We start from the raw sequence: 16,230 nt of genomic DNA on the forward strand, positions 1-16,230 counted from the left end.
ATCCAGTTCCAATGTCATAGGTGAACTTTCCCAAATAAACGGAATACTTAGGTTATAAAGTCAAATTCATGCATAACAATGACACCAGTGGAATGTAAAAATGTTGGATTAACAAACGTAACGGTGACCAATGTTAAGCCTCTCAAAGGTTCTTTTTTTAACCACCAAAGATACCCATATCTTGTGAAGGGCTTCGCTTTGCCACAGTAAACGTCAACTGAAGATCATGTCAAAGGCGAGTTCGGTCTGCTGGAACGTAGACTGCGAAGCGATTTTCTTAGCGAGCTGTAAGAACTTTCAAGTTTCTTTTTGGCTGTTTTATGGTATTGACGGACTTGCCACTTTCGAAATGCTTTCTGGATGGTCAAGGCAGCCTTGAACTCCTTTCGAATCATTAACGTAGTAGTGATCGTTACCATGGTGCTACGAATAGGGAATACTTTCATCGACATTTTATAAACATCCCCACTGAGTTTTTTGAGTGGCTCTGACTCGGTTACTTTTCCGACGATAACAGCACTGAGAGCTTCCAGGACGTCCAGGCAATGCAGCATGTTGCCATTGGTCAATGGTAGATTGAGAGCCGCAAGTTTCACCGCGTTAGGCTTTGGTATTCGTAAAGGAGATTTCAGCTCATTTAGGAAATCGGAGAGTTGATCATATGTAATGAATTGTGTCGCCTTCACATCATAATTACTCCAGACCTCGTAAAACATATCGACGTCTTCATCAGTCACTCCAGCGAGTTCTTGCTCTTGGGCTTCGTGGAAGTTTTCTAAAATGACAGCGACGTACATATTGATTATCACGATATACGCGACAACTATGTACGATGTCATATACGTGAATGATACAAACTGACGCTGTACAGGAGAATTAATCATAACGTGAAGAATCTCATTCCAAGCGGCGGCTGTTGTCAGTCGAAATAGAAGCATCATACTGTTTCCAAAAGTTTCGAAATTCACCATGTCGTTAATTGGTGATTCTCGGGGAAGATCTCGGAACAAGCTCATCCCCAATATAGAATAAATGAACATTACAAGGCCCAGGAGCAGTCCAATGTTGAAGAGAGCCGGGATAGATATTACCAATGTAAACAGCAGTTTTCGAATTCCTTTCAAAGATCTTACCAACCTCAACAATCGCGCAAGTCTTACAATTCGAAACACCCGTAAAATAGTCGGTGAAACGCCTTGCTTTTTGGATGCGGATGAGTCCAACAAAATTCCTGAAGGAATGATGACAGCAGAGTTATCAGTACATAAGAGAGGGCGGTTAAACACCAAATTATCTTAAACACACACTAGAATTATCAATCCGCATTAGATTGGAGTTGATTCTATCAAAACAAACCAACCCCAAATAACATTTTTAAAAATCTCGTCAAAGAATGACACATGGATAGTGTACGGGTGCAAGTTGTTCTTCCTTATCTCGGGATTGTTAAATTAAGAAAAATGGTTGCATATTCTGCGATTGTCTGTAGAGCGATTATAATATTTAAAAACAAAGCTTCGCGCGAAAACTCTTAGTTCTGATACGACCCTGCACTTTAAAAGTACCCAAGCGAATCAGCCCAATCTGAACCAGTTCAAGAGCAGCAGAGTGTGCCTTAGGGATTTATCGCTCTTATCCGGTTTGAAATATTGAACACTGAGCAGTAGAACTAAAACAAAGGAAGCCAGTTTGCAGGCTTTTTTTGCGGAGTGCAATTGAAAAAACAAAAGCAAAATACTGTCCGTATTGGAAATCTAAAGTAACAGAAAATGCTGGAAATGTTCAGTCCGTCAGCAGCATTCGTGGAAAGAGGAGCCGAGTTAACATTTCGGGTCGGGCCTTTCATTCTTTCTTCTGTTCTGATAAAAGGTCACCGCCCTGAAAAGTTAACTCGGTTTCTCTCTCTCTCTACAGGTACTGCCAGACCTCCTGCGCGTTTGCAACAGTTTTGTTTCTATTAACGTTTTTACGAGTATCGTTCATTAAATAATCGTTAGTCGTGTTGTACATGTCGTACTTGCTGTAAAGTGTGGCTTCACTATCCGCTAAACGTTCTTCAACTGACTATTCGTCCCATTATTTCATGAACTTTAATATTGCTCGCGGGTTCTGATTCTGCAGTTATAATTGAACCTACTTCATTCCAAAACAATGTATCACGCTAAACTCATTTGCGAATATGTAAACATAAAGACGTATAAGGGCTACACATTGAATTATGACATGTTCTCAGGTATTTGTACTTCTATTTATATTGAATATAATTCATAACATAACGATATGATGTGAAATAAAGTCTTTTTTTCACAGTATTCACACTGGAATAAACTGCAAATTACACAGAAGAGTAATAACTACTCAAGAATAGTTAACTGTTTCGAAGACAAGTCACATTGTACTGGAAACGTTAACTCTGTTTCTTTCTCCACAGAAGCTGCCAGACCTGCCGAGATTTTTTCCAGCACTTTTTGTTTTTATTTCAGAGCTCCAACATCTGCAGTACTTTGCTTTTATAATAACTACTTTGTTCCCTTAAATGTTTTGCTTTGTAGAGATATAGTGAGGGTCAGTGCTAATATTAATGTTAACTACAGCCATACTGACGATATCCATCTGTGTTATTGTAAATATAGATTTATCTTTGAAAAAAATCACACATATTAATAATAATTGACATTACACCAACCACCCAGATAATATCTGATGAAAGTGAAACAGTCACAGTTAATTTCATTACATATTTAACCAGGACTGAAATCAAAGTTTTCACCATATCTATTAAAACAAAGCAATCTTTGTGTATGTCTTAAAAGGGCTGACAGATATATTATTGCTTGGAATTTGTTTATGATGAAGGATTTATAGTGCTTTTGACATGGGGAAATCATATAAATTCTATAAATTAAGATTGAATAGAATTATTTGATAGTTTTCTTTAATTTAGAGCACTTCACTCCTATGAGGCTATGCTGCTTAATTGCAATCTGTCATTCTGCTGGCAATTTTAAAAAAATGCTGTAGAAATATTTTTGTAGCTTTTACAGAGGTTGACTGAAAGCAAAAACAGATTGTTATTGGGTTGATTGGGAGTATTTGAAATATGATCCACAAAACATCCATACTAAAAATTGTAACATGAAAGGAGTAGAAAGTTATAATTTAAGACCTCAATATCAATGCCATGGAAGTGATACACATGTGGAGGGGGCCCAAAACAATAAATGGTATTTATCCAAGATTGTTGAGCACGCCTGGTGAGAAGACTGGTGAGACACTAACAGCCATTGTAACGGAGAAGAGAAATAAATGAACACTGGGCACATTATAAATAGGTTAATGTGGTATCCATATTCAAAAAGAGTGGTAAATTAGGCACAGGCAGTTACATATCCATTAGTCTTACTTAATTTCCATGTACAATAATGAAATTGATTTGCAGGAGGAAACCTGAGGATTTTCTGTACTACACTGACCTAGCAAACAGCGGGCACCATGGCTTTAAGTGGGAAAAATTCTGGCTGATGAAATGCCCTGATTCTTTTGGGAAGTGACAATCCAAAACAGAGATGGTAAATTTGCAATGCACCTAGACATTCAAAATGTAGTTATTAAAAGTACATTTGAAACATTACTAGTTAAGATCAAAGGTCTGGGAATTCAAAGAAGCACTTGCATTTATATAACATCTTTTATGTCAATTAAATACTTTTGAAGTGTAGTTACTAGTAAGGTAAGAAACATTGCAGCTAATTTATTTGTTCATGAGATGTGGACATAGCTGGAAAGGCCAGCATTTATCGCCCATCCTAATTGCCCTTTAGCAGGTGATAGTGAGCTGTCTTCTTAAACTGCTGCAGTCCATGTAGTGTAGTGTATTAGGAAGGGAGTTCCAGGAACTTTGACCCAGTGACACTGAAGAAGATAATGACCAGATAATCTGTTTTCGGGATGCTAGTTGAGGAATAAATATTGACCAGGACACCAAAGAGAACTCCCCTACTCTTCTTTGGAAGGTAAAATAGATAACAATGGTTACTGGTTAGAAGTGTCACACTTGGGCGGAGATATGTACTGACTAAGGTGGGCAAAGCCCATTGTTGGGATCACCACTATTTTAATTTACATCAGTTACTTTTTTAAACTCAATGTGAATTGATTAAACATACAGATGATATCAAACTAGGAGGGGCAGTCGTATAAAAATAATTAATTCTGAGTATTAGTTTGCACTAGTCACCTTGAATCTGTAGGTCAGTATCCATTCTTGCATCTTTCTCTTCTTGTTAGAAATTATTCCTTCGCTTATGCATTCAGCCAACTTAACTAGCATCACTGTATCACATTGTTGGCTACTGAAATGTATTCAAAGGATTGTATTACAGCTATTGTAAATTGATGCTGTTTCTGTAAGGCTGCCTGAGGAACAGTAGAAAATGGGCCAGAGAGAGAGGGTCCATCCTCTAACCACTATAATGTAGCACCCACACTACATGCTGCAAGCAACAACTCTGGAATATCTACTCCAGGAAAAGGATTATTTTTAGAGCAGGCAGCGCTGGGTGAAAGATCCAGCATGAATGAGGAGCAACAGCAGGATGCTGAGAAATGGGATTGATGGGCTACTTTCTGAGCACCAACAATTCCTCAGGTTCTGTCAGCATGTGCAAAGTGCCCTGCTAACTGTACCCTCACAGAGATCTTTGGCTGCATCACAGAACTTCAACTCCACCTGAGGCACGTGGCTCCTCAATGGCATCTACAGTGAAATTCTCTTGACAAAGAACTTAAATGCCGCGGACAGCTTTCTCAAGAACACCATATGACGCTACAAGGGTCTTTGGCTCCCAATTCTTGAGTCAAATCTCATTGAGTTCTCTTCAGTAACGAATGGTTTGGTCAGGAATTTGGTGTTTGGCTTTGATGATCTCACACTGGGGGCCCAATGGCCTTGAAGTTCATGTGCTATACAGATTGCGGTAGAATAATAACTGACCTTGGATCTATAAACCATGGTACTCTGAAAAAAGTAAATGGTAAAAAATTCAAGGCAACTGTGATTTTTATGAGCATGTGCAGCACCTTGCCAGCCATAGAAGAGATCCTGTGATTGCCTCTCTGATGAACTATAAATGTAAGGGTAAGTGTACAAGGTGGCATGTTTCATGCATGTGACTATTTGGGTAAATACATGTCCACCTTACTGTTCCTGACTTGACACCTTCATCCTACTGCTCCCCAAGGATAAGTGAAATTCCGAGAGGAGTGCCACACTATGCACTAAACTCAGGCAGAGTATCTGGAAGTGAAGCAAAGCTCAATTCAAAAACAAGCAATAAATTAAACATCTAGTCCAAATAAACTGATAAAATAACAAAGGGAGGAGCAGAACCCTGCAGACCAAGAGGCGGCATGGCCTCCTCTGCACGCAGAGGATGAACCCCACAGAGCTGTTGGTCATAGGCACATCACTAGACCCAGGGTCTCAGATGGTGCACATGCTACCTGCAGATGAGCGAGAACCAGTGTCACTGATGCCTGCGCATATTAAGGGAACTGGTCACACACATATGCCACCTTCTGCATGATTTGGCACCACGGGGACTCGGAGGACATCCACTGCCAGTGCAGTTAAAGTTACTGCTGCACTCAATTTCTATGGCAGAGGCTCCTTCCAGGGCTCCACTGGGGACCTTTGCAGGACCTCGCAAGCCTCTATCCTCAAATGTATCCAGGAGGCCATGGATGCCATTTTTTGCTAAGGCATAGAACTTTGTCAACTTTGACACAGGTCAGGCAAGCCAGGAAGCAAGAACACTGGGATTTGCTTAGATTTTTGGATTTCCACAGATGCGGGGTACCACCGACTGCACCCATATGACTCTTAAATCTCCCTGGCAACAAGCAGTCCAGTATATGAACCACAAAGGCTTCCATTCTCTCAGTGTTCAGTTGGTCTGTGACCATAACAAATGGGTCATTCAGGTCTGTGCACAATACCCTGGAAGTGTCCACAACTCGTACATCCTCAGCAGGTCTCAGATCCCTGACTTCTTCTAGGGACAACACAGGATGGCTCCTTGGGGACAAGGGCTATGCACAAAAGATGTGGCTGATGATGCCCGTGTGATGGCATCAGACACTTGGTGAGAGAAGGTACCACGAGGCTCATGCAGCAACCTGGAGTTTGGTTGAGCACACCATTGGCATCCTGAAAATGAGGTTCTGGTGTCTGGACAGATCTGGTGGAGCACTGCAGTACACTCCCCAGAGGGTGTCATGAATCATCATGGCTTGCTGCATGCTACACAACCTGGTGATGCAAAGTGGAGAGGACCTGGATGATGAGGAGATGGAAGAGCCGCACATCTCCTCTGATGAGGAGGAAGTCAAAGGCGATGAAGATCCTGAAAGGCGAGGGTGTAGGTGATGAGGGCATTGCACTGGCCAGACAAGGCAGGCATAATTGTGAAGCCCTCATTGCCGCAAGGTTCCAGGAGGATGATAATGAGATGCAGTGAGGACAGTCCTGAGATCTTCACATTACATCTGGGAATGTCTGACACTGTTTGGCTGAGGGCAGCGCAAATACGCCCTGTGAAGAGGCTCATATCATCGAGATGCTGCTGAGAAACAACGGCCACATGGACTTTAAGACAACTTGATCCTTTGGCAGGCTTCATCAACTATTCCCTTCAGCACCACACCTTCACCTGTCAGGAATGGTGTAGAGATGGGGGACAGCCCTGCCTCAAAAGTGCTGATAGCAGACAGAGAACATCATGGACCCAGTGACGCTTGTGGACGAGATTCTTGCAGCAAACACAAGCCACATGGAGGTGCATGGATCACTAACCTGGACAGTGGCTTTGAAGCCAGACAGTCACTGTGCTCAAAAGATTACACTCTGCGCAGGGGAGGGGTCCTGGACTGTGACAGTAGCATTCATTTTGTGCAGGGTTTTGAGTCAAGGACCTGGCTTGTGGACCCCCCTCAGCTACTTCCCAGATGTGCCTACGAAAGCAAGGAGAGATAATCAGTGCATGGCAGGGGACTGTGAATCATGGCAACTCACTCACAGCATGTAGATTGATGGATGTTGAATCCTCACTTGGTTGAGCACTGCCGACCTCACCGTCAGCACAGGACTGGGCCAGATCATCGTCAGCCAGCTGGATGACTCTATTTTCAAAGTCTGTCAGGACCTTGGTGTCAGGCACTCCTCTACCGGTCTGCGACCTCTCCATTTTGTTGTGTGCCAGTGTAAGCAGGATGCTTGCAGACCAGATCAGAAGGATGCTTGGCATTAGTGGGTGGTGAGTGGTGCCATGGATGGGATGAGGGCACAATCCGCAGGGCAGATGAAAGTGTGTGTGAGAAAATGAATGGTGATGTCCCTTGAACTGGCAGTGAGTGGGATCCCTATGGATGTCTGATGAGTTTGTGAGTGTGTGAGTTGAGAGTGATGATAAGAGTGACTTACCCTGGTGGAAAGGAAGAGATCATTCAACCTCATTCGGCACTGGGTGGCTGTCCTGTTTTGCAGACTGACCAACGCTGCCACCACTTCCCAAGCTGGATTACTAACCTTGCTTGCTGGTCTTCACCCAGAGTGGGGGTAGAGGACTTCATGGTGGGCCTCCACTGTGACTAGTAGCTGTTCGAGGGAGGCATCCTCAAATTTGGGGGCAGCATATTTCCTCCCTTTGGCAGCCATCAATTCTCAGCAGCTCCCTATCCTTTGTGCAGCTGTGCCTTTTAAATATGGCGCCCAGTTTACTGAAGTGACAGCAGGGCGGGCGAATCAGAGGCCGACATCAGCGATCCAATGCAAAACCCATGCCCCTGCATTTTTTAAACAAAGTGGTGCACGATATGGCAGAAAAAGCCACCATTGCTGTTGGCGGGTCAAACACCGTTTTCCCTGCTTGATATTGGACTTGATGATTTCTGGGACGATTCCACCCTTTGGATTACTTAGAACCATAGAACCATAGAAAGATTACAGCACAGAAGGAGGCCATTCGGCCCATCTTGTCCATGTCAACTCGAGGACACCCAGGTGCCCTTTCTAATCCCACCTTCGTGCACCGGGCCCATAGCCCTGCCGCTTACAGCACTTTAGGTGCAGATCCAGGTACGTTTTAAAAGAATTTAGAGTTTCTGCCTCTACCACCAACTTGGGCAGTGAATTCTAGACACCCACTACCCTCTGCATAAAAAAGTTCTTCCTCATGTCCCCCCTACACCTTTTGCCACTTATCTTGAATCTATGTCCCCTGGTTCTAGAATTCTCCACCAAGGGAGAAAATTCTTATCCTGTCCACTCTATCTATTCCCCTCACAATTTTGTACACCTCAATCAAGTCACTTCTCAGCCTTCTTTGTTCTAAGGAAAATAAACCCAACCTATCCAATCTCTCCTCATAGCTACACTTTTCTAACCCTGGCAACATTCTTGTAAACGTCCTCTGCACTCTCTCCAGAGCTATTACGTCCTTCCTGTAATGTGGTGACCAGAACTGCACACAATGCTCCAGTTGTGGCCTCACCAGTGTTGTATACAATTCCAACATTATTTCCTTACTTTGATATTCTATACCTCTGCCAATGAAGGAGAGCATTCCATATGCCTTCTTTACAAATTGGTCTACTTGAGGGACCTGTGTACTTGTACGCCAAGATCTCTCAATTCATCTACCCCTCTTAGTATATTCTCAGTTATTCTGTAATCCCTGTAACTGACCTCCTTAAATGTATGAACTCATATTTCTCTATGTTAAAATCCATCTGCTACTTTACCGCCCACTCCACCAACCCATCTATATTGTTTTGGAGATTATGGCTATCCTCTACACTATCCACTACTCGACCAATCCTTGTGTCATCTGCAAATTTCCCAATCGTGCCCCCCATGTTCACGTCCAAATCATTAATATATAACACAAACAGCAACAGTCCCAACACCGAACCCCATGGAACACCACTTGAGACAACTGTCCATTCACAAGGGCATCCATCAACCATTACCCTTTGTTTCCTGTTACAAAGCCAACTTGTTATCCAGTTTGCCACATTACCCTGAATCCTATGGGCTTTTACTTTCCTGACCAATCTGCCATGTGGGACCGTGTCAAATGCCTTGCTAAAATCCATGTACACAACATCCACTGCACTACCTTCATCAACCCTTCTTGTCACTTCCTCAAAGAATTCAATCAAATTTGTGAGGCAAGACCTTATCTTAACAAATCCATGCTGACCATCCTTGACTAGTCCATGCTTTTCCACATGACAGTTAATCCTATCTCTCAGGATTGATTCTACTAATTTGCTCACCACCGAAGTAAGACTAACTGGCCTATAATTGTTTGGCATTTCCTTTGATCCCCTTTTAAACAATGGAACTACATTCGCATTTCTCCAATCCTCCGGTACCTCCCCTGTATTTAGACAAGATTGGAAAATCATCCTCAGAACATCTGCTATCTCCCCCCTGACTTCCTTCAGCAGCCTCGGAAACAATCCATCTGGCCATGGTGACTTATCAACTTTCAAGATTTCAACTTTTTGATTACTTCCTCTCTCTGTGTGCCATTCAAAATCTGCTGCTTTATAGATAGACAGCAATGTTATCGTACCAATAATATAATGTTTCAGAATATCTGTGGCATTAAGGTCACCCCCAAATCAATAAAATTAGTATCCTGAATGACACTGGCTCCAGGAAACTGCAGGACTCCCTTTATTCCCCATTGCCGGTCCAGAACCAAACATAATCAAGTATTGAGTGAAAGGTGATTGGTCTGATCTTTATCATCCTTAACTTGGAGATCGAGTTAGTCTTAGTCTTCTTAGTCTCAATCTTAGTCGTCCAGATTGACTACAGTGACTGAAGAGATTATGCTCATTTTAAAATGTTGAATTTCATTAATTAAACAAAATTGTTTCTTATTCTCCAAGAGTTGTTTGTGAGTGCTATAAATAATAAGAGCAGGAATGATGTCATGAAGTTAAGGCATGGATGCAATGTGGCTTAATTTTGGAATGATATTCTAATTTTTATCCGATCTACAATTTTGATTGCTATTATGTGGGTCTTTAGTGAGTGGGAAGCATTTTACTGCAAATAATGTTAGTGGATTAGACTCAATCAGACTTGATCCAGCTATGATCCTCTACTGGTTATAAGGTAATTGGACACTTTCAACTGAAAGGTATAGAAAAGGTTAAGCGATTGCAATTCACAAAATTATCAACATTAAGGGAAAGATCCATTTTGTAATTCTATATGAGAGGTGCAAGGAGTAATTTCTAAATTTCAAACTTCCAAGGAAGAGCCCTGCCTTATGGAAGCATAAATGGAGAAATTCAGGCAGCATTGCACATCAGTTTGCTACCATTTAACTGATATGCAGAAAATCAGACTTGCAATGCAACTAAATTTTGCATATGTACTCCCATTGGGCAAGACTCCAGATGAGGACATTTAGAAAATTAATCCTACAATATGACCTTTATAATGATGCATATTTATGATTTGGAAATAAATTTAATTGATTAGGTCATTTTCCCCCAAATGAAGTTGCCTTTGATTCACAACATCAATAATCCTTTTTCTCACCACGTAAAGTAAATATAATGCTTTTTCAAGGAAGCATCTGTGGCTAGCTACTTGTGCTTTTTTGATATGTGGGCTGAGTAAGGACCACATGGCAAAAAATAAGATATATTATTTACAGACAGCCCAGCCATTGATAAAATAATGTCAGCTATAACTAAAACAAATGAAAGATATCTCCTTGCACATTACACAATGCTCGATGCATGTAGGAGGGGTACTCAATGTAAAGTTTCAAAACAAGCTCTTTCCGTATTATTGTGAACCTAACATTCTACAAAATAAATCTAGCAAATAACTAACAAGATAAAATAATTTTTTTCCACTGCTTTAAGAAAAATACAAGCCTTGGTCATTCAAAAAGTCAATCATGAAAAATATGACCTTGAATTTTATTTGCCTATTTGGTGTGGAGGGGATGATCCTATTTGGATCACCATGAATTTATTCTAAGTTGCTCCTTGCCTGGTTCACCTGGTACTGTACTTGGGTATTTCCCAACAAAATTGTTTTCCATTCCCTCCCTTAAACAATCTTTCCCTAAAATTGATTTTTATCACATCAGAAAGAACAAGAGTTAAATGGGACTTACCTACAAGGGAAAGAACGACGACTAGAAAATCAAAGATATTCCAGGCTTGAGTGAAATAGTATTGGCGTTGGCCTAATAGTTTTAAAATTGCTTCAACTGTAAATAAAGCTGCAAATATTAGGTTGAACCAATTTAAAACTAAGGCGAACATTTTTGTCTGTCCGTAATGATCACATGCCATCACCAGCACATTCATTGTTATTAAAGCAATGGTGAATGGTTCAAACCATTTATGGCTCACTAGCTTGTAGAACTTGAAAAGTATCTTATTCTAGGGAAGAGAAACAAACAAAAATTACAAAATATCACATCAATTTCTGCTACATATTTCAAACAATTTTTGGCTGTAATAATTGCAATCTAATTAAGATTTGACTGACACTACATCAAGAACATAGAAAAACTCACAACCAAAATGAAAATTGGAGAGGCAAGTAAAACCCATATTTTTTTCCACTTCATAATGCCTTTGTTCTGTATCGTGCAGGCAAATATAACTTCACTTATTCATTCATGTGTGCTCTGTCCAAAGGCAGACCTTTGGTTGATTGTCTGTTGATACTTCATCCTGAGCAGTTTTCTTGGCAGTTTTTGTCAGTGGTGGTTTGCCATTGCCTTCCACTTTCAGGGCATGGTGAAGAGGCAGGTCCCCAAGCCTATGCTGTCGGTGTTATTTTGAACCATGTGCTAGCCATCTAGCCAATTGAGCTAACCCTGGTTTTTTGGGCTGGAAGAAGGTTTGCAGTGGAGCTCTCCGGGGTAAGTGTTGGTACCTTGCTTTTCCCGATATATGTTAATGATGTAGATATTGGTGTTCCAGGCACAATTTCAAAGTTTGCAGATGATATAAAACTCAGAAGCATTGTGAACTGTGAGGAGGATAATGTGGAAATTCAAAAGGACATGGACAAGTTGATGGAATGGGTGGACAGGTGGCAGATGAAGTTCAATGCAGAGAAATGTGAAGTCATTTATTTTGGCAGAAAGGACATGGAGAGACAGTATAAAACAGGGGTAAAACTCTAATGGGGGCACAGAAGCAGAAGGACATGGGTGCATATGTACATGAGTAATTGAAGGTGGTAGTACAGGTTGGTAGAGCGGTTAATAAAGCATACAGTATCCCAGGCTTTATTAATAGGGGCATGGAGCACAAGAGTAAGGAGATTAGTTGAACTTGTATAAGACACTAGTTTAGCCTCAGCTGGAGTATTGCTTCCTGTTCTGGGCCCCACACTTTGGGAAGGATATGAAGGCATTGGAGAGTGTGCAGAAAAGATTCACAAGAATGGTTCCTGGGATGAGGAACTTCAGTTATGAAGTTATGAAGTTAGATTGGAGAAGCTATAGAGCTTGGAGGAAAGGCTGATAGGAGGTTTGATAGAAGTATTCAAAATCATGAGGGGTCTGGACAGAATAGATAGGGTGACATTGTTCCCACTCATGAAAGAATTGAGAACGAGAAGGCACAGGTTTAAAGTAATTCATAAAAGAAGCAATAACTATATGAGAAAAACCTTTTCACGCAGTGAGTGGTTAGGATCTGGAATGGAGGACCTGAGGGTGTTTTGGAGGTAGGTTCAATTGAAGCATTCAAGAAGGAATTAGACTGTTATCTGAAGAGGGAGAATGTACAGGGTTACAGCGACAAGGCAGGAGAATGCAACTAGGTGAGCTGCTCATCCGGAGAGCCAGTGCAGACACGATGGGCCAAATGGCCTCCTCCTGTACTGTACTGTACCAAATCTGTGATTCTGTGATGTTGATTCAAACACTACTCTGGGATTTGAACATATCATTTCAGTACTGCACTGTTGGAGATACTATCTTTCAGAGGAGACATTAAATTAAGGGTCTGTCTACATCCTACTAAACACAAAAGAGTAGAGAGTTCTAGTTTATTGGCCAACAGTTAAACCTAGATGGATTGTTGTACGAGCCCATACTTGCAAATTAGCTTCTGATGAATAACAGTGTTTAATTTGTAAGTTGTTCAAATGGCCATGCTATTCTCTTTCAATTCCAAAACATCCTATCTAATTGATTAAATGGCCGCCAAGCAAAGGAAGCAAGTCGGTTGATGTTCTTTCTTCTGATATTTCCTCACAGGTAGTTTCAGGCCATTGTGTTCAGATCAACATCTAGTCTGGGGTAATGATTCTTTGATTGATACCTGAGTCAGGCACAAAGACATCAGTTGAGATTGTGAGTAGGAATCAACTTCAACACCACTCATTCTTTTTAATCTTTTTGATAGGTGGCACCAATGCCTAGAGTTTTCAGTTATGGGTTTACATTGGGCTACATGTACTTAGCAGTTCAATTAATCTACAGCTAGATTCCAACCAGCTGATCTAAGCCAGAAACTCTATGGAGGTATTTCAGCATGTAAAAAGTGAAATGTTCATGGTTCAATAAATATGAAGAAGTAGTTATGGAGAAGTGCTGTTATTGTTTTGATGTAACACAAACAATATAATGTTTCATGCTGAATACTCTTCATTTTGTTATTCTTCATGAAATAACATTCTGTTCACTTATAACCCAAGTATTGGCCTGATGGTCCTGTAGCCTTTATATTCAATTTATCTATCAAAGAATCATGTGGTGGCATGTGACATATTCCAATAGCCGTTGGAATGTGGCAAGGATTCTCAATTCAATTGCTAAATCTTGCTATTGCTTATCTAGAAATTGGGCAGGTAAAGGCACATGCCTGTTCGTAGCGGAAAAAGGGCCACCTATGATTGTTTACATTTAGCATGAAACCCCAAAACACAAATAGTATAAACTGATAAGTGCATCAGCTCTATGTTACTAATTTAGCAAATTAATCACAGACTAATTGAGCCATGCATTTTTTATCTGGGTGAATCAGTTAGGTTCAGATCAATATTAAATGTATAAAATAGTTTGGGAGTGAAGCTCTACATACTGAATTCTGATAAGTGCTTTGAGATCCTAATCAAAATAGTTTCATTTTGGTTTTCCACTGGCTACAACATAACTGATTTTAAATTGATGTCAGCACAGTATATTTTATTTTCAGCTCTATTTTATTCAGCATTTAACTATAACTTTTTTGGTACTATTGCAATTGCATAGATTTTCTCCATCGATTCTTTGTCACAGTGGCTACAGTTCGCAGCAGTATGGATGGCATAGAAACTCCACCCAGCAGGAGTCTGATCATAGAATAGTTGATCTTGGATTCTTCTGAACATAATGCTGTGACTTTCTGAGGAGGTTCTCCTGATTGTCCAATGTGGATTTGTCAGAGGCTTGAGAAATTTTCAGAGAAATGGTTACTGCATTTATGCTATCTCTCTGAGTTTTCTGCAGTCATTCACCAAAGTTATGCTGCACATTTGGGAGAATCCCCACAACAATTCAACCCCAATATACTAGGAAACATTACCTGCATTGTCAAATAGAACATTTATTTTAATTAAATAATTTTAAATAGTTTTGAAATGGTGGGAGTTAGAAGAGCAAATATTTAGACAGATTTCTGAGTGCAAAAGCAATAGGGTAGTCGTTGGGAATTTCAACCACCCTAATATAAATTAGGATACAAACAGCATGCGGGAAGGACACAATTGCTCTGGAGAGAGTGCAGGGGAGATCTACAAGAACATTGCCAGGGCATTAAAATTGCAGCTATGGGAAGATATTGGATAGGCTAGGGTTGTTTTCCTTAGAACAGAGGAGGCTGAGGGGTGACCTAATTGAGATGTACAAATTATGAGGGCCCTAGATAGGGTAGGCAGGAAAGACTTATTTCCCGTAGGGTCAGTCATGAGGGGGCAGAGATTTAAGGTGTTTGGTAGAAGGGTTAGAGGGAACATGAGGATAAACCTTTTCACCCAAAGGGTGGTGGGAGTCTGAAATTCATTGCCTAAGCTGGTGGTTGAGGCTGAAATGCTCAACGCATTTAAAAGGTACCTGGATCTGCATCTGAAGTGCTGTAACCTGCAAGGCTATGGACCAGGTGCTGGAAAGTGGAAGTAAAATGAGTGGCTAGTTTTTTTTTCTCTTTTTGGCTGGTGCAGACATGATGGGCTGAATGGCCTCTTTCTGCACCATAATCTTTCTATGGTTCTATGGTTCTAGTTTCTTTAATTGGGTGTTTTTCCATATTTCAACTGCGATAATATCCTCTTATAACTGATGTAAAGTTCTGCATATTTCATTGACATAATAATCCTGAGGCTGAAAATCTGCAGTGCAGCAACTATGCCAGGATTGTGCCTCACGGGTACCTCCACGAGACACTGACAGACTTTCCAGAGATTGCCTCATTAACATTGGAAACTCCAAAACAAGGTTGGAACCCAGCATATCTAGGTCCCGACTTAATTCACAACGCTTCCATTCCACTCCTGTTGGCATGGCAATGCACTAATTCTTAGCGCTGCAGGGTAGAAATTGATATGTATTGTGCCTGCTTTTCATATCAATTTAGCAGTGGGTCAGCTTTTGCCCAATCTGAGCAGGTATTAGTCCCATTGCCAGGTTCATGGGAGCAGATGCCTAAAACAGTCATTAGTTCATTTGAACATGTCAATTAAGGCCCTAATGTCTGTTAAAGGCCATAAGATGTAGGAGCAGAAGTGGATCATTCAGTCCATCGAGTCTGCTCCACCATTCAATGGCTGATCTGATAATCCTCAATTCCACTTTCCTGCCTTTTCCCCATAACCCTTGATTCCCTTGCTGATTAAAATCTGTCTATCTCGGCCTTGAATATACTTAACGACCCAGCCTCTACAGCTCTCTGCAGTAAAGAATTCCACAGATTGATGACCTCTGAGAGAAGAAATTCCTCCTCATCACTGTTTTAAAATGGGTGCCCCCTTACTCTGAGATTATGCCCTCTGGTCCTAGACTCTCCCACAAGGGGAAACAACTCTCAGCATTTACCCTTTCAAGCCCCATAAGAATCTTATAGGCAGAATATTGCTGTTGGCATGACACGCTGACGCGTAAAATGACACGAGATGACGTCCAGCATGTGTCT

At 41.1% G+C, this 16,230-nt stretch overlaps 1 protein-coding gene across 1 annotated transcript in view; it reads right to left on the reverse strand.

Moving 5' to 3' along the window:
- Positions 1-224: 224 nt before the first annotated feature.
- The window catches only part of LOC121275700 (sodium channel protein type 3 subunit alpha-like), a 204,554-nt gene continuing 188,548 nt past the window's right edge, over positions 225-16,230 (reverse strand). Inside the window, exons 21-22 of the mRNA XM_041183284.1 lie at positions 11,211-11,481; positions 225-1,231 (exon numbers count right to left, since the gene is read on the reverse strand). Of these exons, the coding sequence (XP_041039218.1) occupies positions 225-1,231; positions 11,211-11,481 (1,278 nt within the window). The remainder of the gene's footprint in view (positions 1,232-11,210; positions 11,482-16,230) is intronic.

This window comes from Carcharodon carcharias, chromosome 1, assembly GCF_017639515.1.
Source record: "Carcharodon carcharias isolate sCarCar2 chromosome 1, sCarCar2.pri, whole genome shotgun sequence".
Lineage (NCBI taxonomy): Eukaryota > Metazoa > Chordata > Chondrichthyes > Lamniformes > Lamnidae > Carcharodon > Carcharodon carcharias.